The 23,783-nt window shown below is 36.4% G+C and overlaps 2 protein-coding genes across 2 annotated transcripts; both read right to left on the minus strand.

The window, feature by feature from the left end:
• Positions 1–13,004: 13,004 nt before the first annotated feature.
• LOC130668527 (uncharacterized) lies at positions 13,005–16,135 on the minus strand. The gene is made up of 2 exons (XM_057470865.1): positions 15,855–16,135; positions 13,005–14,048 (listed from the first exon to the last, which is right to left on the minus strand). The coding sequence occupies exons 1-2, from the start codon at positions 16,113–16,115 to the stop codon at positions 13,041–13,043; spliced, it is 1,269 nt and encodes a 422-aa protein (XP_057326848.1). The 5' UTR covers positions 16,116–16,135; the 3' UTR covers positions 13,005–13,040.
• Positions 16,136–21,360: 5,225 nt separating this feature from the next.
• Positions 21,361–23,400, minus strand: LOC130667320 (uncharacterized). The gene has a single exon (XM_057468832.1). It carries the CDS (start codon positions 23,398–23,400, stop codon positions 21,361–21,363), a length of 2,040 nt encoding a protein of 679 aa, XP_057324815.1.
• Between the last annotated feature and the right edge of the window lie 383 nt (positions 23,401–23,783).

Consider the following 23,783-nt stretch of genomic DNA (forward strand, 5'->3'; position numbering starts at 1 on the left):
CCCATACAAATCCGTCCGTATCGGCGTAGTCCCGTTATATCGGCGGAATTAAATAAACAAATAGACGAGCTGCTCGAGAAAGGTTATATAAGACCCAGTAACAGTTTCTGGTCGTGTTCTCCGGTCATGGTGACCAAAGCCTCGGGTGATTGGCGTTTTTGCGTCGATTACCGACCAATCAACAAATATACTATTCTACCTGCTCACCCTCTTCCAAATATGCTACGTATTTTAAGCGCTTTGCATGAAGCGAAATATATAACTACCATGGATCTTAAAGAAGCGTTCCATCAAGTTTTAATGGCACCGGAGTCCATTCCTTATACTGCCTTCTCCGTAGAGGGTAGGGGGCAATTTGAATAGGTTCGCATGCCTTATGGGCTCGCGGGTGCACCATCAACCTTCCAAAAAGCGATGGATAAGCTCCGCGAACGGTTTGTAGATAGAGTACATAAAAGAAATTTACCGAGGTCTTGGATCGATAAGGTTTTCGCGTACCTGGATGACTGGGTAATAATAAGCAAGACCTATAGTGAACATAAGGCTATCTTAACTCTTGTCTTTGAAATATTTCGCGAGGCTGGATTATTAATAAATCCAAGCAAATGTAAATTCGCGAGATCTGAGGTGAAATTTCTTGGCTTTATCGTAGATAGAGAGGGTCTACGACCTGACCCTGAGAAAATAGCACCTATCGCGAATTTCCCGCGTCCAACGACTAGAAAACAGGTACGCAGTTTTTGCGGATTAGTAAACTGGTACCATAGGCATTTACAAAACGTCGCGAAGGTCCAAGGACCTCTAAATAAATTATGTAGCGTAAATACTGAGTGGAAGTGGAGAGGTGAAGAAGAAAAAGCTTTTCAAGATCTCAAACAAGCTCTTGTTAATGCGAAACCGTTGGCTGTACCTCAGCCAAATCTTCCGTATTATTTATACACCGATGCGAGTGATACGGGTCTAGGTGCGTTCTTGGTTCAAAAGGAACCAGATACCGGGAAAGAGTTTCTTATAATATGTTTAAGTAGACCGTTGCGAGGTGCTGAAACACGCTATACTACAACCGAAAAAGAGTGTTTGGCGGTTGTATGGGCCGTAAGAAAATTAAGATGTTATCTAGAAGGATTTCCGTTTGTTGTGGTTACCGACCACGCTTCATTAAAATGGCTCCATACGCTAAAAAACCCGAACGGTAGGCTTGCCCGTTGGGCAGTGGAACTTTTGGCCCACCAGATCACGATTGAACATCGTCGTGGAACCGAGAACGAAGGCCCGGATGCCTTATCGCGCTTATACGAGGACCAGGAGCCCGTGGAGTGGTCCGAAGTCCTCGATGAAATTAAAAATAAAGGTGTAGACTTTGTACATATTCAAGTTCGCTCGTGGTACGACGTAAAGAAAGCAAACGTTAGGAAATACCCGGAAAATTTTGTTGATTGGCGAATAAATAATGAGGATAAACTAGAATACTATAAACCAGATTACTTAAAAGAGTGTATAGATGATCAAGACGCGTGGAAATTGGTTTTAACCGAAGATGAGATCCCCGATATTTTAAAAGCAAACCATGATGTGCTAGACGCGGGACATTTGGGTCGCGATAAAATGTACCATCGGATACGTACACGTTATTATTGGCCTGGTATGTATCGTGATGTTGGCGAGTATGTAGATAATTGCGAGACGTGTAAAAAGGTCAAATATAAACAGACCTCGTCTTAAGCGTCGATGCGCACGCGACAACCAATTGAACCCTGGGCCATAGTCGCAGCCGATGTGACTGGCCCATTTCCGCGATCTAAAACCGGCTACCAATATGTGTTAATAGTACAAGACCTATATACGCGTTTGATTGAGGTCTTTAGACTTCGTAAACAGACTGGATTAAATGTAAAGAAAAGCTTTCGTCGCGTTTTTTCACGTTAGGGATACCCTCTATTTTTAATCACCGATAATGGGAAAGAATTCATTAATCATGAGATTAAAGATTATTTAAAAGAAACGGGAGTAAAATCTGTACCGACCGCGATTGCGCACCCACAAAGTAACCCGGTTGAAAGAATTAACCGTACTCTTAAACCAATGATACGGGCATTTATTTCGAAAGATCAGACGTCGTGGGATGAGCACTTAGGTGAATTCCAGCTCGCCTATAATAGTAGTTACCATGCTTCATTACATATGTCGCCATATTATTTGGTTCATGGTAAAGAACCACGGCTGTCAGGCAAAATAACCGGACTAGAAATAGATGACTTAGATTCAGATGATAATTCATGGCGCGATCGGGTAAATCGTCTTGATCAGTTACGACATAAAATCGAAGCTATAATGAAAGTAGAAAGTGAGAAACAAGCCGTATATCATGATAAGGGACTTAAAGAGCCACCTAAATTACAAGTGGGTGATCCGGTATATTACCCAAACAGAAAATTAAGTAAGAAAATTGATAAATATTCGTCTAGTTGGGCTAACAAATTCTTGGGGCCAGCCATTGTCAATAAAATCATCAACCCTTTAGTTGTTGAGTTAAAATCAAATACTGGGAAAATTTTGGGCAATCATTATGTACCCGATTTAAAGTTGCCCAGACGCAGTCAGAGGCTGATGAAAACCGTTTAATCTGTTGCAAAGAGAAGAGAGTGACTGCCGAGTCAATGGAAAATTTATTTAATCTTTTTCAGCTTCCGAGCCCCAATCTCAAGTCTGGCGACGGGGAGTGTAACCGTGCAGCAGTGATTAAGACGTGAGAGTGTGGCTCTCCTGCTTCATCTATTTCTCTCTCTCTCTCTCTCTCTTCTTGTTCTGAAAGACAAGTGCAGTAGTCTAATCTCTGCGTTAGAATTTGGGGGATGATTTCGCGCAGCATGGGACCGCAAATTAGTCCCTGCGCATAATTAGGTGGGGTCAACGCAGGTTGGTGGCCCAGAGGACTGACCCAAGAGGAATTAATCAGAAGACGACACTGGAGCTCTAGTGCGCCCACCGATCGGTCGTTTTTTTTCTTGCGTTACTTTGCAAAACAAATTCTTTAAATATATTTCAAAAATTTAATCCAGTGAATTTTGAGTGGTTTCTTTTGCTGTGTGGTTAAGTAAACCAAATGCTGCAGTGTCTTGGATATCCATCTCCAACCATTCGTTGCGTCATCGTGCCTGGATTTTGTCAACCTCAAAGACATCACCACTGGAGGCCCGGAGGATGGACCGACGACCGATACCTGCAATAAGTCCCGATATTTGGTCGCCACTTATATATATTCTATAATATTTTGCATATAAATCATCTCTCTTCAACGCGATAAATTTTCCGCCAATTTTGCTCATTTGCCACGATATTTATTCCCGCGCATATCACTCAATAAATTTCCTCAAGTTACATGTCATAACTATATGCATATATAGAGTTAAGGGGAATATTGTACAAGGGATTTGGTTAAATAAAACATATAATTTACATTTATTTGAGTATTAAATATCAATTATCACCAGAGTCCTATAGATTTTAAGTTTAATTTCAGCCGCGTGTCCGGCTCAGGACGAGCCGACTCACCTCTGAGAATATCAAGTTTCCCGACTCAGAACCAGTAGTAATCCACCTAAATCTATAATTAAATTAATTAATAATTAAATTCGTAAGATATTTATTAACTGTGGTTCGTGGCTACTGGACACGAAGTAGCCGGGGCCCACCGTTATAAAGTTAAGTATCGAAAATCATTAATGATGAAGCGGCTTTTAAATTTTTATTATCGATTATGTTCTCTGAAATAAATGTGTTGAGGCAGAAATCAATGTCAGTGATCAATATGAAGATTTGAATGAGTTTTGACTTAGGTCAGAGCAATAATATATGGAATATCCGAGAAAAACATTAAAGACTGTGTTTTTCAATTTTTTTGCTGACAATATGTTCAAAACTAAGGAACAAGTTATATGACATTATTTGATGATCGGTAGAGACTATAAAGAGTTGGTATGATTTCAGACACATTTAAGCACATTATATTTCGATTTATCTGGAAAAAATAACATAAAATTTTATTTTTTTATCTTTTCAGCGCCGATACGATTTGAACTAATCAACCAATTTTGACGTTTGAGGTGGCAATCGGCACGTTTTCTTGAATTCTAGAGCTGATTTATTTTAATATTGATCGGATGAGTCACTTCAGAGATAATCGAAAAAATCCGTTTTTTATCATTTCTTTCGCCATCGATATCTCTCGAACAAATTAACCGATTGAGATGGTTGAGGTGGAATTCGACGCGGCTTATAAAGTTCTAGAGCTGAGTAGATTTTGAAGTCGATCATTCAAGTCGTTTCTGAGAAATCACTAAAAAACTAAAAAAAAAAATGTTTTTTTTTCGTAATTCGCCAATATTTTCGAGTGTGCTTGATCAAATGATCTGAAATTTTTAGGAAAGTTGACGGCCAATAAGCTCTTCTGATTGCCGCCTTAAACATCCAAATCGGTTCATTAGTTAAAAAGATACAACGAGTTTACACATACACATACACATACACACACACATACATACACTCGGACATCATTCTGAAAATAGTCAGAATAGCTTCCTAGGACCTCAAAACGTCGACATCTGATGAAAACTCGATTTTCGAAAATCGGGGTGAAAACAATAACTTCCCGAATTTTCGAAAATTTACAATTTTCTTAGCGGGAAGTTAAAAATATCCTTCAAGTTTCAGATCTCTATCTAAATTCTAACCCGTACTGGACAGTGATATAAGTTTCGATTTAAGTTCCATGGGGGTTTTGGCATCGAAGGATTAATTTTTCATTCCGGCTGAAGTAATTGATTAAAAAATTCTAAACTCTTTTAACTTTTTCCTCATAATTGTAGCTTGTGACGTGACATTGCCGAAGAGAGAGAGAGTTGGAGGTGGAGTAAGCCAATTATTCGCTAACTTCGGATATCACGGCGAGTGACAGTACGGGAAGGCCCGTGAATCCAGGGCTGTATGCTTGTGAAAGTAAGAATGGATGGAGAAGCAAGAATGTGCGATTGAAAGAGAAGAAGTGTTGCGAGTGAGTTAGAGTGGGAGATTAGAGCGTAGCAGTTGTGTAACTACCGTTGAGTAAGAAAGTTGCGATTCGGCGTCGCTCATGAACGAGTCGACCCAGTAGTTGAGTTTGGAGTCTTGGAGTAAGTGGTGATGAGTCGGAGAGTCACCATGGTGGACCTCGACCGCAACCATGGGCTGTCGTCGTTTTGGAGCTTGTGGCTCGGTGTATGGTGCTTTTGGAGCCGTTTGTCGTGTTAATTGTTGTCGCGAATTACCCCATTATTTATTATATTTTATTGTGTAATTTATCTGAAAGGGTGTTTGTGATTCGTCGTCATCAAGAGGTTCCCGATGTTGTATTCAGGTATTTATTTGCGTGATGGACCGAGAGTACTGGACCGCGGGCTTTTTGGGCCCTCTGCGTCACTCTCGCGTCATCTTTACGGTATTTTTATTTGGTTTTGTTATTTTATTTTAGTATTAATTTAATTAAACGGCTTCTTTCGCGTCACAAGAACCGCGACTCTCTCTCCACAACCTAGCATACTGAGCACATCAGGACATGCCGCTACCACCGTTCATGTCTCTCATCTTCGAAGGATTTAGATATCCAGTTTTAATTTACGTGTACGTTTAGACCAGTTGTGGTTACCGGGGAAACAAAAGTCGGCTTGCGCCCGTCAGGATCTGGAGGAAATGAGAGGGATGATCGGTGGGCGAAGGGAAATTACCCATTGGGTGTTGGTTTTGTAAATTTCCTTAAGTTATTTTTTTTTTGAAATTTTTGTTTCGAAAAAAAAGTTTTTTCTTTTTTGGAAATTTAAGCACTGTCTGCAATAAAATTGGGGACAAAGCTCAGAAAAAATGTTTGTTTTTATCTTGTTAAAGATTATGAGCTTTTCAGAGCAAAAAACGTGATCCTTTAATTTTTTAAAGAATTTGATCGCGTGAAACAAAAAAACGGCTGGTTGGATTAATCTGGCTCTCTGCAGGTTTTTTGTGGACATGTTGAACTGTAAAATGCACAGTCAACATTATCGATTTCCACAATATTTTCGTTTCAGCGCTTGATTTTCCAAAAAACCACAAAAAGTTCTTTTTTTGTTGCATTTTTAAATTCATGTGATGATAGGAAAAAATTTTTTTTTCGAAAAAGCAATGGCTAATAGTTGAAGGAAATTTATTCAAGTTTTTAAAACCCACCATTAACTTTTTGTGCCATCATTGGTTTCTGAGACATCGATAATCAAAGACAAAAGGATCCTTTTCCATTTGAAGACCGATATCTCGGCGAGAAGTGGACGTATTGAGGTCCATAAAAAAAGAAATTAAAGCTAAATAATGAAGGTATCCGATCCTTATAGTGGTTAAGCAAAAATAATTTTTTCCACGCCCGGAGACCAAAAAAAAAAATTATAAAAATTTGAAATTTTTTTTGTCGTTGGTTTTTCTAAGATTACTCAAAAACCACTGACGCTAAAAAATTTTGAAGTTCTAATCCAAAAAGTAGATACTTGGAGCTACAATTTCCTTTTTTTTTTTTCTTGTACGACCATTTCTCTCAAAGTTAGAGCCTGTTGAAAATCGCCTAAAAATTTAGAATTTTTTTTTGATCCTTTAATTTTTTCCATTAGAGTATATATATTTATATATACATATATATATATATAAATATTGTATTATTCTATTAATAATAATTTTTTCAGAACTTATTTGTACTAAAGTTTATATCATTATATTTCTATTTTATATAATAATATTCTAATACTCTAATACTCTATTAAATTCTAATACTCACAAAGTTATAAAACAAAATTATTTTATATAAATAGTATTAATTATTATTTAATAACAATTAATTTGTAAATAATATAATTAAAATAAAAATTAACCTGAAAAATCACTTCTCTTTACCAGTTGTGTTGAACGTGTGGTAAAACAGGCTAAAATACTGGCGGCAAAGAAAGTTGGCAGCAGCGCACTTTGAAAAAGATCGGGAGACTTACCCACGATGGGCAGCAGAGCGCCGCTTTCTCAAACTCGGTCTCGAATTTTAGAATGTAAAAATATTTTCCAAGGGTTTTTATGCATGTAAATAGCATTAAAAATTTTTTAATAGATCAAAGAAAGAATTACATTTTTTTCAAAACTACGAATTGAAGTAGTTACGAGAAAAAAAATAAAATTTACAAAAGGCAGCGCCACGCTCATAGCGTGGGTAAGGAAGGGTTAATCCACTTTTACTCAATATTCTAAAATCTAACATGGACATTCAGTTCATTACCAAGGAATACTTTTGTGCCGCTTATGTTGTAGAGTACGTTAATAAAACGAATCGAGGTATTAGCAACTTACTGCGTCAGATTATTTCAAGTATGGATGAACATCCTGAGTTTGATATTGTTGATGTAACAAGAAAAATGAGTGTTGATGTGCTGAATACCGTTGAGATGACTAGTCAAGAAGCAGCATGGTACCTTCTTCGTGAACCTACGAGTAAAGCGTCTCATAGGATCGAATACATTCCTACAGTGTGGTCTATTGAAGGTCAACGAATGAGAAAAACTCAAATTGAATTGGATAAGCTAGAAGTTAGTGAAGATTGTACAATATTTAGGAAGAAAATTGGTTTGATAAATATGAAAAAATATCACTAAATTTAGAAAATGTTTTTCTTACACCATTTCTGCACACTACAATCTCAAAGAAGACCGAACATTTCAAAATCGAAAAGAACCTCGAACGATTCGGTACAGAAATTATGACATATTGACATATTTACATGATTACAAACGGGAAATGGGAACATTATACATACTATTCAAAAATGAAGAAACTGATGTATTGGCAGATATGATGATAATGAACAACTCATTGTTACAGTGAGAAAAGAATTTCAATTAGATTAAGATATTGAGAAAACGATCGAAATATGTAGGCAGCTGTGGCGAAATGATGATAATGATAATAATAATGATAATGGTAATCATGAGACCATTGGTATGGTTCCAGAAACAAATCCTTTTCAGCAGCTATATAACGACCCAAATGCAGAACAGGATAATGACCTCCGCCTAACGTTATTAAATAAGCTAGGCCCAATCACCAAAAAAAGGGAAAAGGGTATAGCCGGATTAATATGGGAATTCTGCCCCCATGGCTTTTTTGACTCAAACTTAGGGGGTCGATTTGGTGTCGAATGAAAATAATTCACCTCAATTTTTAGCTCTTTAACTCAAACGGTATTCGAGAATTTGAAAAAAACCTGTTTTTTCGAAATTATTTTTATTTTTATAGTAAAATTCGGAATTAATCAATGATGATTTTTTTCCTAATTCTTACGAGTCCAAAACATGAAAAAATCATATGATCGTGATTCTCAAACGGGAAGCCGATTTTTAACGGAGAAAAGAAAATTATAATCTTTTTTTTTTAGCCTTTTTGAAATATGTCACTCACCAAAATTCGTCAGAAAAAGTCTTTCATACTCCTCTATACTCAGGAATTTTTTTGAATTTTTTGAATTGGTGGAACAATTCAAAAAAAGTTAAAAACTCATTTTTTTCTTAAAATCTTGCGTTTTAACAAACTTATGGTTTTTTTTAGTACAAATAAATACGTAGAAAATTTTTTTTTACCAAAAATATATCTTTGCAAAAGATAAACATAAAAAATCAGTAGCCTACAGTCATTATAAGGGTTATTAATGATTCAAAAGACACTTAAAGGTAATACTTATTAGGGTCTCCCAAAAAAAAACAAATATATTTTTTTCCAACGTCTTATGAGCTCAAAAGTTACTTTATATTATAAAAAAAATCCTCACCGAATTTCAGCCAGATATCTTTACAATTGAGCTATCAAAAAGGGGGGTCCCTCTTCCCAATTAAAATATAAGCGAAAATTTTTCATTTTAGTTTTTTGTTATTAAGACTATGAAAAAAAAAAATTTTTTCCAATTCCACCTAGTATAATTTTACAAGGAATTAAATTCTCTACAAAAAGCGCTTATACATTATGTACGTTGAACAAACTGGGAAAAAGTTACGGGGCTTCAAAGATCAACTAAAAATTCAGTTTCATCAGTGTTAAATTATTTTTTATTATTTTTCATTTTTGTTCTATCAAAATTTTTTTTTTTTTCACATTTTGAGAAGCACGTTCTTGTGGGAAATTTAATTTCCTACAAAAAATATTTAACATCTTATATACGTCGAGTGGATGAGAAAAAAGTTACAAGTCTTTAAATGTCAACGAAAAGTTAAGTTTATAAAATATTAAATTTTTGAACTTAACTGTCAACGAAAAAGTGAACTTCATTTTTCGTTGACATTTCAAGCCCTGTAACTTTTTTCTCATCCACTCGACGTATATAAGATGTTAAATATTTTTTGTAGGAAATTAAATTTCCCACAAGAACGTGCTTCTCAAAATGTGAAAAAAAAAAAAATTTTGATAGAACAAAAATGAAAAATAATAAAAAATAATTTAACACTGATGAAACTGAATTTTTAGTTGATCTTTGAAGCCCCGTAACTTTTTCCCAGTTTGTTCAACGTACATAATGTATAAGCGCTTTTTGTAGAGAATTTAATTCCTTGTAAAATTATACTAGGTGGAATTGGAAAAAATTTTTTTTTTTCATAGTCTTAATAACAAAAAACTAAAATGAAAAATTTTCGCTTATATTTTAATTGGGAAGAGGGACCCCCCTTTTTGATAGCTCAATTGTAAAGATATCTGGCTGAAATTCGGTGAGGATTTTTTTTATAATATAAAGTAACTTTTGAGCTCATAAGACGTTGGAAAAAAATATATTTGTTTTTTTTTGGGAGACCCTAATAAGTATTACCTTTAAGTGTCTTTTGAATCATTAATAACCCTTATAATGACTGTAGGCTACTGATTTTTTATGTTTATCTTTTGCAAAGATATATTTTTGGTAAAAAAAAATTTTCTACGTATTTATTTGTACTAAAAAAAACCATAAGTTTGTTAAAACGCAAGATTTTAAGAAAAAAATGAGTTTTTAACTTTTTTTGAATTGTTCCACCAATTCAAAAAATTCAAAAAAATTCCTGAGTATAGAGGAGTATGAAAGACTTTTTCTGACGAATTTTGGTGAGTGACATATTTCAAAAAGGCTAAAAAAAAAAGATTATAATTTTCTTTTCTCCGTTAAAAATCGGCTTCCCGTTTGAGAATCACGATCATATGATTTTTTCATGTTTTGGACTCGTAAGAATTAGGAAAAAAATCATCATTGATTAATTCCGAATTTTACTATAAAAATAAAAATAATTTCGAAAAAACAGGTTTTTTTCAAATTCTCGAATACCGTTTGAGTTAAAGAGCTAAAAATTGAGGTGAATTATTTTCATTCGACACCAAATCGACCCCCTAAGTTTGAGTCAAAAAAGCCATGGGGGCAGAATTCCCATATTAATCCGGCTATACCCTTTAATGGATAATTTATAATTTTTGGATTTAATGAGAAGTACAAATGATAAGCAGAGAATTCTACTGCTACATACCATATCGCATCTCATCAGTCCTGGTTCTTCACCACTCCAGATATTCTCTACCGGTCCTGCTGGGTGTGGCAAAACTTTTGTAATTAAGTTACTGATGGAGATATATAATTGATTTACTGACACAGATGGACATTGTAATGCTTACATCACTTGCGCTCCAATTGGAAAAGCCGCAATAGCCATAGACGGAACTACAGTACACACTGCACTAAAAATAACCTTGTCCAAATGACTTTCATTATCAACAGAAATTAATATACAATATCGCACATTATTTAGATATATTCGAATAATAATCATTGATGAACTCAGTATGATAGGGGCAGAATTATTGTCTCAAATTGATCAACGGCTTAAACAAATCAGTAGTAATTTTAATAACTACTTCGGGGGATATGACATAATTTGAATTGGTGATTTGCGTCAACTGCCTCTAGTTAGAGCAACACCAATATATAAGCACCCGGAACAAAGAATGTGTGGTCCCCTATTTTATAACAGAATTTAAAACTCGACGAACTTGATCAAGTCATGAGACAACCCAATATTTAGTTTTCCAATATTTTAACTAAAATTGGCAATGGTGAGATCCTAAATAATGCCGAATTGTTTCTGATTGAATCACGCTTATTTACTGTTGAAGAAGTACAAGAACTGTGTCCTAATGTTGTTCGTTTGTTTTATTCTAACCAATCAGTTAATACTTATAATAATAAAATATTGACTGAAGCAGAAAACAAAGTTGTTTGAATTGCAAATGATGTTTTTACTGGTTACCATAGTGTCGAACAATTAGCCTCACTTCGACAAATACTCCATAAGACAAGTACTTTAGATACCGGTGGACTACCATATTAAATAATATTTGTTGTCAGTAAATATTATATTTTAACTACCAATACTGATGTGTCTGATGGACTAGCAAATGGTGCAGTGGGTACATCAGTGTATTTAGAATTAAATGAAAATGATGAAGTAACTCGGGTTTGCTTAACTTTTCCAAACAATAAATCTGGTCTCAAATTAAGAATAAAAGCTGCCGGATATATGCAAGAACACTGCATTTCAGCGAACGCAATACAAATAAATTGACGCTCATCAACCATACAGCTAAATAATAATAAAACAATGAATGCAAAACGCAACCACTTTCCTCTCATATCAGACAGTGCTATGACCATCGATAAATCGCAAGAAGGTACTTTCGAAGAAGTAGTTTATGAGCATGACAAAAGTCATCCACAACAATTATTGTACGATGCTTTATCGAGAATCACTACGATTAAAAACTTATATATCGTAATGAAAAACAATACAGCTACTTTTTATCACGGGTGACAAGAGCCAGCTGCACTTTGTTCCTTAAAACTTCAGCTCTAAAGACTGTCATTAAACCCATTAGTGACATTAGAGTCACAATTACTTGAATTGAAAAAGCCAGGTTTGTCAATTTATAGTTTTAATATTCAAAGTTTACGAGATCATAACAATGACATTATCGACAAAGTAGCTGCAAATTCAAATATTCTACTTTTGTCTGAAACGTGGACTCATAATGATGAAGACATTTCCATCCCTATTTTCAATTGTGTAGTTAAACATAAACACGCTAATAGAAGATCTGAAGGTGTAGCTATTTATCAAAATAATAACGATACATCACACATTGTAACACCATCAATGGACATTTCACAACATCATATACAGACAATTGGAGTACAACTCAGTACCGTAGGAAAAATCTGCACCACTGAATGTGCAGCGGGATATGGCCAGTCAATTTTACTAGTATCAATTTATACATCACCGAATAAGCATATCACAGACATAATAAAATTTATTCATTGTGCACTACTACCATTTTCGGCTGCTGTTGCGGAAGAGCTTGATCAAGATCTAGAAAGAAAAATTATAATCCTGAGTGGAGATTTTAACGTAAATTTTTCATCGGAGTCATCGGCCCTTTTGGTTGATTTTTTAAAGACCAAATTTTATTTATCGATGAATAATAATTACAGGATCAAACGAGCCCGCCGAAGGCGGGCGAAGTTCGATCGTAATTATACGAAACGTCTCGTTCGAAGATGATAAATTGTAGTAATGCTTGTCATTGCTAAAATTTCACACTTTTTAGAGTTAAGTTTTAAATTTGGCGCCACTATTGGCCCGTCCGCTGGTGGCGCTGCCTATAGTCATATTTTTAGAGATTGAATTTGAGTTTTCAGGATGATCTTGGGTCATTTGTTCGGATTCACGAGATGTTGGGTGGGAGATAGATCATCTTCGAACGAGAAATTTCGTATAATTACGATCGAACTTCGCCCGCCTTCGGCGGGCTCGTTTGATCCTGTAATTATACTCCACGTCTCGTTCTCGATAATAAATTGAAGATCTTTAGAGTAAACTGAAAACTCATAAGTATCGAATAATAAAATTATTTTATTGAGATACAATTTGAGTATCTGTTTATATAATTAATTAAATAGTCATAACTGAATTAACGAACTTTCCATTGTCCTGGATTGGTCGATTGTAGAATGTGGCGAAGGTTTTCGAGTTTTTGGACCAGCCGGCGGTGCGTCTGATAGTATCAACGTCAACTCCCTTGCGAAAGGCAGCGGATACTGCTGCATGTTTTGTGGAGTATGCGGTAAATTGGTCTGTGTCAATTCCTGCTTTCGTAAGGAGAGATTTAATCCAGTGGCTAACTGTTTGTGCCGATACGTTTTTGTATGGTTTGTGAGATGATATGAATAACCGGTCGTTTTCATTATTTCTGAATTTTTCTGTTAATTTTAAGTAATCTTTTACGGCAGAAGCTACGCAAATTTTTGGCTTTACTTGGAAAAGTGGCAAGAAGAGTTCGGGTTGATTTTTTCCAGGTTTGGATGTCTTTATTAGATCAGGAATTTTTATTGAGATTCCTGATTCTTTAATAACTATATTTTTTATGTTAATTAACGAGATTGTTTGAAGTCGATGTGCCGTTGTTAAAATTAGTAACGTAGCTACTTTTTCAGCTGCTTCTTTCAGTTTTAATGTCTCAAGAGGGGGTAGGTTTTCAATATAATCGAGAACTGGTGCTGTGTCCCAGGTAGTTGAGTATTTGGGTCTCGGTGGTTTTTGTCTATGTATCCCTTTGAAAAATCTTGAGAGTAGTTTATCGTTAGATATGTCTCGTGAGGAAATGAGAGAGATAGCTGATCTAATGGCGTTTGACGTTCCATAGCTTGCACTTTGCTCGGACTTCGTGGTTAAGAAACGTATGATGTCTGTGGTGTTAGCATTAAATTTGGATATTTTATTTTTCAAACAGAACTCCCACCATTGTTTTAGTGGGCCCTGGTACTGTTTCAGTGTTGCAGCGGCTATAGAATTCACCATGACGTCTGCGGATTTATCATCAATTCCCTTGCTTAGAAAAGCTTCCCTGATAAAGTCCCTGCCACTAGTGAAAGTTTCGATGCTAGCGGGTGCGTCTCTTCTCTGAAATGAGATATTAGTAAGTTTTTATTTGGTTTAAAAATAATAGGTGGTGATGTGAGCAGTGATGTAAAGAGAGGGTACCATGTGTTGGCTATAGCGGTAAAATGACCGTACCCTCTGCTTTATCAAGAATTATTTTCCTTAAAGTTCTAAGAGCAAGTGCGAAAGGAGGAAAGGCGTATATTCTTTCATCTGTCCATGATATGGTAAAAGCATCAACTGTCATAGCTTCTGGGTCTGGGAAGCGTGCACAAAATCTTTGGCATTTTTTGTTTAGTCTTGACGCAAATAAGTCGATTGTAAAAAGTCCAAGCTTTTGGTGTATTTCTTTAAATGCTCTGGTGCACAGTTCCCACTCAGTGTCTATGTTAGTTATCCTTGATGCTTTATCAGCTTCTATGTTTTGTGCTGATGGAATATAGGACGCGTAAATCCAGATTTTCCTTCTTACGACCATTGCCAGATATTTCTCGTCAATTCGTTCAGGTGAGGATATTGAATACCACCTGTTCGATTAATATATGATATAGCAGATGTGTTGTCTATTCATAGTAATATTTCACATTCTCTCAGCTTATCTGCGAAACATTTTAGGCCAAAGTAAGCTGCTAGGAGTTCTAAGTAGTTAATACTATATTTTCTTTCTTCTTTTGTCCAGAAACCTTGGGCATTTTTTCCCTTGCAGTGCACTCCCCATCCGGTCAGAGAGGCATCTGAGGATATTTCTAGTTCAAACTTTTGAGTTCTTATCGGGCTTGCTGCGGTTGGTGTGATACTTGCCCACCAGCGCAGTTCATCTGTTATTGACTTATTTATGTGAATTTTTCCTTCATAACTGCCATCGCATAGGATTAGAGCAAGGTACTTTTGCCTTTCTAATCTCTTACAGTAGACTGAACCGTAGGCGATGGCTGGGCAAACCGCGGTTAGAACTCCCAGCAGCTTAGCAAAGTCTCCAATTTTGTAATATTTACCCATTTCAAATTTTTTCGTTAAGGAAATTATATGTTCTTTTTTATTGTCTGTTAGCTCTAGCGTGAAGTCTTTCGAGTTAATTACAAAACCGAGATATTTGCATCTTTGGCTGGGTTCTTGTGAGCTTTTTTCAATGTTGATAATAAACCCTAGACGTTCTAACAGATTCCTTACGTAATTTAGATTAGTTCTGCAAGATTTATGCGATTTTGCGATCAGTAACAAGTCATCAATATAAATACATGATAGAATCCCCCTTTCCCTAATTTTATTTAATACTGGTTTCATAATTTTAGTATACACGAAAGGGCTCGTGCATAGCCCAAAGGGTAAGCACGTAAATTCGAATATTCTACCAAGGAATTTAAATCGTAAAAATTTTCGGAATGACTTGTGAATAGGAACCAAATAGTAGGCATCCTTTAAGTCTATGGTGCACATATAGCAAGCAACAGAAACTAAATGTTTAGCAGATTTAATATCCTCCATTTTGAAATGTTCAGTATCTATAAATTCATTTAATCCCTTTAAGTTAATAATGAATCTGCTAGAACCGTCCGGTTTATCAACTAAAAAGAAGGGAGACACAAATTGACTCTCCTCCTCCTAACATTGCTCTACTACCTTTTTGGATAAGAGTTTATTAACTTCTGTTTTTATTTGAATGAGTTCCTTTTCGGACTATTGCTGATCTGCTGGAGGTATAGTTTGTGTAGGAGTCTCCCTAAAGGGTATTTTATAACCCTTCAGGCATTGGAGTACAAATTTATCACTAGTTATTTGTTCCCATTCCCTAACAAATAATTTTAGTCTACCAGCCGGGAAGCTTACCTCATTCATTTCCTTGGGGGGTAACGACTCGACGATTTGCTTGAGGACTTCGCTGGATTGTAGTTGGATTTTTGTGCCCTGGGTTTGAATTTTATTGTCTTCCTGTTTTGGTTCCCCACCTACTTGTATTTGGCATTTGTGAAAAGTTATACACAACAAAACAATATGACTATAGGCAGCGACACCAGCGGACAGGCCAATAGTGGCGCCAAATTTAAAACTTAACTCTACAAAGTGTGAAATTTTAGCAATGACAAGCATTACTACAATTTATCATCGAGAACGAGACGTGGAGTATAATCCGAATGAACCAAAGACATGACATGGAACAACGATACACGCGGTTTTTTCAAGATACTTAAATACAATAGAGACAAAAATATTTATATCCTATGTTACGTCCCAGCCTGTATGGCAGATGACGTAGGCTTTTACTTCCTTAATTACCGACCTGAAACCTAACTAATTATATCGAATATCGATAATCTAGTAATTCCAATTATATTTAATTAATCATATAAAATAATATAATATAATAATAGAATAATATTACTTAAGACATTTGAACGTTAAGGATATGAGTAATAGTTGATAAACTTATTTTTCTATATTTTATCAAATATAAATAAGCGCTGACGCCTCGAGTTAATCCTCGAGACGTGCAGCTGCACAAATATCTATTTTGTTTAAGATAGCTTTTGTTAATAGATAAGTGACTCATTTGTTAGTAACAAAAGTGGAGAGATCGTGAGAACTAAGTATTTTCAATAAATATTAGAATGGATCATTCGAGAACATGCGTTATCTCGAATGACCCCTCCATATGACTCGATGCGCGGGTCTGATGCCCAAACGTATTGATAAGAGTTACTCTAGTTTTTCTCGATCAAGAGAAGTCAGTCTGAGATATAGAATCATAGAGAGCAGTCAGGCTCAATATTAAAAACTCAACTTCGTTCTCACATTCTCGAAGCTATTGTTAAGAATAACTTAACAATATTATAACACCAGAATTGTACGTTTCACAAATTCTCCAACTATCACTTTATTCATTGAATAAATCAGATCCAGATAATATATTTAATAACATATAAATATAACCAGTTTATTTCAACCACCAAATGGTGGCTGTTCAACCCATACTTAATTATTATTTATAATTATATGTAAGTTTCCATCACGTCCAATTTAAATCGACCGCTCAACTACGCCAGCGCCAAAACACCAACCAGGACGTAACAATATTTCAGCTACTACAAGCCGCTGATAACATATGTTGATAATTCAAATATCAATAAATAATAAATAAGATGATAATATAAAAAAAAATCTTTCTATCGGTTGACCTCGCGGGCCAGCCCCAAAACTTCCCAAGCTCTTCGAGCTCGAAAATACTTTTGTATCCCATTGTTTTCGAAAAAAAACCGTTTTTTAGCATTTCTTTCTTTCGCGATATCTCACGAACGAATGAACCGATTTTGATGGTTGAGGCGGCAGTCGACGTGTTTTATTGAGTTCTAGAGCTGATCGAATTTTGAAATTGTTCGGTTCAGTCGTTTCAAAGATATTCGCAAAAAACCATTTTTTATCATTTCTTTCTCCCACGATAACTCTCGAACGAATTATCCGATTGAGATAGATAGGGCGGCAATCGACGCGTTTTATTAAGTTCTAGAGCTGATTAGATTTTGAAGTCAATCGATCGAGTCGTTTCTGAGAAATCAATAAAAAACTAAAAAAAAAAAATTTTTTTCCGTAATTCGCCAATATTTTCGAGTCTACTTGATCAAATGATCTGAAATTTTCAGAAAAGTTGATGGCCAACGAGCTCTTTCGATTGCCGCCTTAACCATCCAAATCAGTTCATTAGTTAAAAAGTTATAGACCTGTCACACACATACATACACACACACACAAACGCACACACACGCACACACACACACACACACACACACACACACACACACACACACACACACACACACACACACACACACATACAGACACTCAGATATCATTCTGAAAATAGTCAGAATAGCTTCCTACGACCTCAAAACGTCGACATCTGATGTAATGTCGATTTTCGCAAATCGGGGTGAAAATAATAACTTCCCGAATTTTTCGAAAATCGTCGATTTTCTTAGCGGGAAGTCAAAAAGGAAAAATAAAACTTACATTTTTTGTAAAGATAATATTTTTATTTGTTCAGTGGTGAGAATCTTTCCATTTAAATATAAGAAGGTTTCCATTTAAATATAGTGGGAACCTAAACATGCAAACTTCTCAATAAGACAATTTATAGATAAATTGAGAAAAATATAGATAGCCCGAACTGGGAATCGAACTCAGACCAATTCGGTATCGCGCCGAGTGCTCTACCAGTTGAGCTATCCGGAACTATACTATATTCCGTTCAATTTGTTCTATAATTTATTGAGCCACACCGTCCTTCATACGGTAATACACCATTTAAATATAGTGGAAATCTAAACATGCAAACCTCTCAATAAGACAATTTGAGGAATGACTGGATCTGGTTAGGTTGGTCGGGTTGCAATAAATTGATTTTTCTGTATACCTTAGTCGAAAGTACGCACTTCCCTCCCCAATTTTAAGGCCTAAAGTCTTATTTCCCTCTCCTGGTGGAGTTACACGCGCCTCACTTATATCGCCGGGAGCAAAAAATTTTTTTGTGCCTACAGAAACAGCCGGTTGCTGCCATCTAGTGATCGTCTACCACTTTATAAATAAAATTTTTCACGATAACGTCGTAGATCGTTGCTTTATATATACGTCAGTATTTTTGTGTCACGTTGTATGTAATATTTCAATTAAACAGTGTAATTACAATAATAAGATGAATGAAAAAGTTTCATCGGATGAATCTATGGACGAGGATGAGGTGATCAAAGATTTTGATGCAGAGGCGAAGTTAATTATTGAAAGTCTATGTACTTATTTATATATTTTTTATTGGCAAGAAAAAAAAACTTGTTCATAGGCATAAATTTATTTCTTTCGAAGAAAAATAATTATTTTTTATTTTTTATAAGTATAATTATGTCTTTTTTTTGTTTTGTTTTTTATGCCTGCCCCCGCCGACCAGACGCACTCGCTTCGCTCGTGCTTTCAAATGTCGTGGGGCAGGCATCAAAAACGCAACAAAAAAAAAAAGAGAGACAGAAAAAAATTAAAGTCTTATGTATGTCCGAAAGAGGCGCGTCAATAGGGAGCAAATAAAAAAAACATGGCCGACCTGTCAGCTGAAGGCAAAAGGTGGTTGTATTGTTTATAGTATTCAAAAATGTAATTAATAAAGGTACTTTTGACCAGGTATAAAGAAAAATCGTATACAACACACGGGAAGATAGTTGAAAGCCCTGCCCTGTGTGTCATGATGCGTCTTATCACACAGGGCAGGAATTTCAACTTTCTTCCCTTGTAGTGTAATATACTATTATAAACAGCAAATTATCGGTAATAATAATGAAACACTTTATTTACACTATTGACACAGAGCTGCGAATGAATCCAATAATTAATGCGCGAATTTAATCTATCTGAAAGCACGAGACTACAGGTACTTCGTGGTCGCGAATGCACTTCTAACTACTAAAAAATTAATACTGATCAATTATAAGAATTCGGGTCTAAATAAATTATTCAAATAATAGCCAAGACTACTGCGGTGATTTTAAGGCTGACTAAAACTGGTACACTTAAACCAAATCACAAAAAAAGGCGAATCAAATAATTTTAAAGTAAACACGTGGCGAACAACTAAAAGGATGATTGAGAACTGATGGCGAGTAAGAGAGAAAGCTAGCATTCAGGCTTCTTCTCCGTGACATCAGAGAGAAGCTGCGCATGCTCCGGAAAAGCGAGTTGACCAATTAGAGAATTTAGACAGTGATCCCGTGATCAACGGCCAATAGCAAAATTTGTCTTATACCAGCGTGCTCTGCAGCCAATTAGAGGATTCGTTACAAACGATGCTGGGAGAGCACGTGGTCTGAGAAGGAGAAGACCCAGTAAGGCGCGCATTCGAAGCAGCCGAAGCTGCCCGAAGGACTCCGATGAAAGTCGAGTCACTGCACCTACTCTTCACTGAACAAGATTAATAAATTCACTTATATTTTAATACAAAAATGTGTAGTTATTGTAATCCTTAAATACCAGGTAATTGATCCAATAAATTTCTTTTGTTTAAGAATTAATGAGTTGCTACAATGTATATATTAGGGTGTGCCAAAAAAAACGATATTTTTTTTTTACTCTCACCACAAAATATCATTGGATATATGCAAATAAAAAATTCTGTCCAAAGGACAGCTCTTAATTTTAATTTTAAAAGGTCCTCCATGGAACTTTAAGGTTGTTGTAATAATAATTAAATAAAGACATGCCAGGACTGGTTGGTGGTTGGGATGTTTGAAAAATACGCATATTTAAAAATATAACAATATTTTTATTTGTCACAGCACAAAATATCACTGGGTTGCAAATTAAATAGTTTATTTAATTTATAAATACTGTTAATTGTCTGAGCTCATGAATACGTGAATAATTGAATACAAATTATTGAGTTGAGCTCGAGTAAATAATGAATTAAAAATAATCAAGTTGAGTTTAATTGAACACTGAGTTGAATGCAAAAATGTCATGATAATAAGTAACATGATGTCAGAGGTTACTGAGCGAAGTGAATTGTTGAACACATTAATTACTATTTTTAATAGCACTGAATACATAAATAATTTTGTTATTGAGTTTTAATAGTAATGATCACTTAATTGAATTGATTTTAATGAGCTCATGATAAATTACACTGATTTTAATTTATCTGTTGAACACGTGGTAGCATGATAGCAGAGGCTACTGAGCGAAATATGACCTTTAAATTAATTAAGAAATTGAGCATAATGATAATTAAATAAATAATAAAACTGAGTCTTTTAAATTAATTGAGCACTGATAACAAGTAAATGTTTAATAAATAATGCACCTGTTGCTTTCTCGATGATATAACCTCGTCAGGAACAGGTTGTAGAGCTCTGGATTTCTTGATGTTATTTATTAATTATTTTATGAGCTCTGTAGCTCGCGATTATAAAAATAATTATATTTTTATATAGAGTAATGAACTCTGAATGCAGTTAATTGATTACTTTTAATTAGATACTCGAGATGAGCGCAATTTTGAAAGATTATACAAAACACGTGGTGACACTTGAAATTGTATAAACGAATAGGTAATGGCGTCGGTCTTCTTGCCACGAGGCAGGATAAATTCATGCGCATGCGTCGCACAGTGCAAGTCAAGTTCTCATAGATGGACACTAGGCCCCAGTAGGTGCTGCCTCTATTTGCCGGAAGTTCAACTACATTCAAATTTGAATGTAGTTGTGATTACGCAACATTCCGCCCGCCATCAGCAACAGAGTTGATGATTGATGAGTTCTTGAGTACTTGATCTTTTGATGAGCATGTCATTGAACCAGTGAAGTTATTCTTCGTCATCTTCTTGTGGTTCTGGTTCAATTGGTAGGAGTGCAAGCTTCGTGATTGGACGAGTGAGTGTTGAGTTCACTGTTTTGAGCGTAGCAACCCTGGTCAATCCATCTTTGCCAGGGTGGAGTGCGATAATACGAGCGAGAGGCCACCTGGTTGGTGGAAACCTTTCGTCGGTGAGTAATACAAGTGACCCAACTTGAATTTGATGAGTTGGACGTTGCCACTTGGTGATTGCCAGTTGTCTTTGAAGATAACTTGTAGACCAATGATTCCAGAACTGTTGAACACGTTGTTGTAGAAATTGCCATCTAGACAATCGAGAACTATTTGTATCGATGAGTGCTGGTTCAGGAATCATGTTGAGTGCTCGTCCAATTAAGAAGTGACCAGGAGTGAGTGCATCCATGTCTTCTGGATCTTCCGTGAGTGGCTCCAATGGTCTTGAATTCAATATAGCTTCAATTTGCGTAAGAAGAGTCGTAAATTCTTCAAACGTAAATGAAGACTCTCCCACTGATCGAGTAAGGTGATGTTTGAGTGATTTGACAGCAGCTTCCCACTTTCCACCCATGTGTGGAGCTGCTGGTGGATTGAAATGCCAGGCAATACTGTTCACAGTGATGTGATCCAGTATTTCTCTTGACTCTTGAGTTCCTTGAGTGAACAGACGGTTGAGATCAGTTTCAGCGCCTTTGAACGTCGTGCCACAATCGCTGTAGAGTGCTGTGCAGATTCCTCGTCGGCTGATAAATCTGCGGAGTGCTGCGATGAACCCACTAGAGCTGTAGTCGCTGACTACCTCTAGATGTACTGCGGACGTAGAAAGGCAGACAAAAACACAAATCCAGCCTTTGTATGTTTTTGCTCCTCTGCGTCTCCAATTTTTGAGTGTTATTGGGCCAGCATAGTCAACTCCAGTGTGAGTGAATGCAGATGATGGAGTAACTCGTGATACTGGTAGCTGACCCATGAGTTGTTGAGCTCTATCAGCACGATGTCGTGCGCATTTTATACATTTGAGTATAATTGAGCGTACTGGTTGTCTACCGCCAATGATCCAGTACTTTTGTCGTATGAATGCCAGAGTAAGTTGAGTACCACCATGCATGGTACGCTGATGAGCATCAGAGATGATGAGTTTTGTGAGTGCCGCATTCCGTGGTAGAATAGCAGGATGCTTGCTTTGGTCTTGATTTGGAGAATTTTCCAACCGTCCACCTACTCGAATGATGCCGTCGGTGTCAATGAATGCAACCAATCGAGCAAATGGATGACCATTAGGCCATGGTGCGTGTTTGGAGTGCATGTTGATCTCGTTTGAAAAATGAATGCGTTGAGTTTCTTTGATACAGAAGTTGAGTGCAGAAATTACTTCGTCAGAAGTAATTGGAGTCTTAAGTGATGAGTTTGGTGATTTCTTGATCATGTCACGAAGTCTAAAGCAGATTGCAGTAGCTCGTAACATGCGTAGGAGTGGTATTGGCCGTTCCATGATAGGCCAATTTGATTTCAGCGATGAATTCGATGAGAACAGAGCCAGTCCAGGCCGTTCTTCTGCTTGAGCTCCTGTATCATCGATTGATGGACATTTAGGCCAGGACGATGAACTCTTGAGCAACCATGGTGGGCCAGTCCACCATAGTTGATGATCACGGAGTTGAGTAGGTGTCAACCCTCGTGTTGCGCAGTCTGCTGGATTTTGTGTGCCCGGAATGAAATTCCAGTGGCCATCTGGAAGTAGATCTTGAATATGTGACACCCTATTCCGAACAAACTCCTTCCAGCGAGACGGATGAGATTTAATCCACGTGAGTGTAATTGTTGAGTCCGTCCACAAGTATATTGGCGATTGAGTGAGATTTAGAGTGCTCTGGCAGTGTTTTGTGAGTTTTGCCAACATGTGAGCTGCGGTGAGTTCTAACCTTGGTATCGTTAGTCGTTTTAACGGAGCTACCTTGGTTTTGGAGCAAAGCAGCGTAACTCTGACTCCATGAGCAGGTGTGTGGACTTTGATGAACACGGCAGCTGCCATTGCCAATTGAGAGGCGTCCGAGAATCCATGGATTTCGGTGGTTGAGCACGTGGATGAGTGGATCCATCTTGGAATTTTGATTTCAGAGATAAATTTGAGTTCATTTTTGAAGTTTCTCCATTTATGCCGTTGATTGGCTGCCAATGGAGTGTCCCAGCTGAGCTTTTCGAGCCAAAGCTCCTGCATGAATACCTTGGCTCGAATGATGAGTGGTGCGAGAAATCCAAGAGGATCAAAGATTTGAGCAATCTCTGATAAAATGATCCTTTTTGTAAATTTTGGAGTTGAGCATGGTGGTGAGTACGTAAAATAGAACTGATCTGAGTGTGAGGACCAATACATGCCCAGAATCTTGGTGCTGGAGTCTGGATCCTCGAATTTAT

Source organism: Microplitis mediator, chromosome 5, assembly GCF_029852145.1.
Source record: "Microplitis mediator isolate UGA2020A chromosome 5, iyMicMedi2.1, whole genome shotgun sequence".
NCBI classification, from domain to species: domain Eukaryota; kingdom Metazoa; phylum Arthropoda; class Insecta; order Hymenoptera; family Braconidae; genus Microplitis; species Microplitis mediator.

Excerpts from the sequence above, each read along its gene's own strand:
- LOC130668527 (XM_057470865.1), bottom strand. The coding sequence starts at position 16,115 with ATGCTTGTCATTGCTAAAATTTCACACTTTGTAGAGTTAAGTTTTAAA. Across the intron at positions 14,049-15,854 it reads CCCCCAAGGAAATGAATGAG|AGAAGAGACGCACCCGCTAG; the intron begins GTAAGCTTCCCG and ends ATCTCATTTCAG.
- LOC130667320 (XM_057468832.1), bottom strand. The coding sequence starts at position 23,400 with ATGGCAGCTGCCGTGTTCATCAAAGTCCACACACCTGCTCATGGAGTC.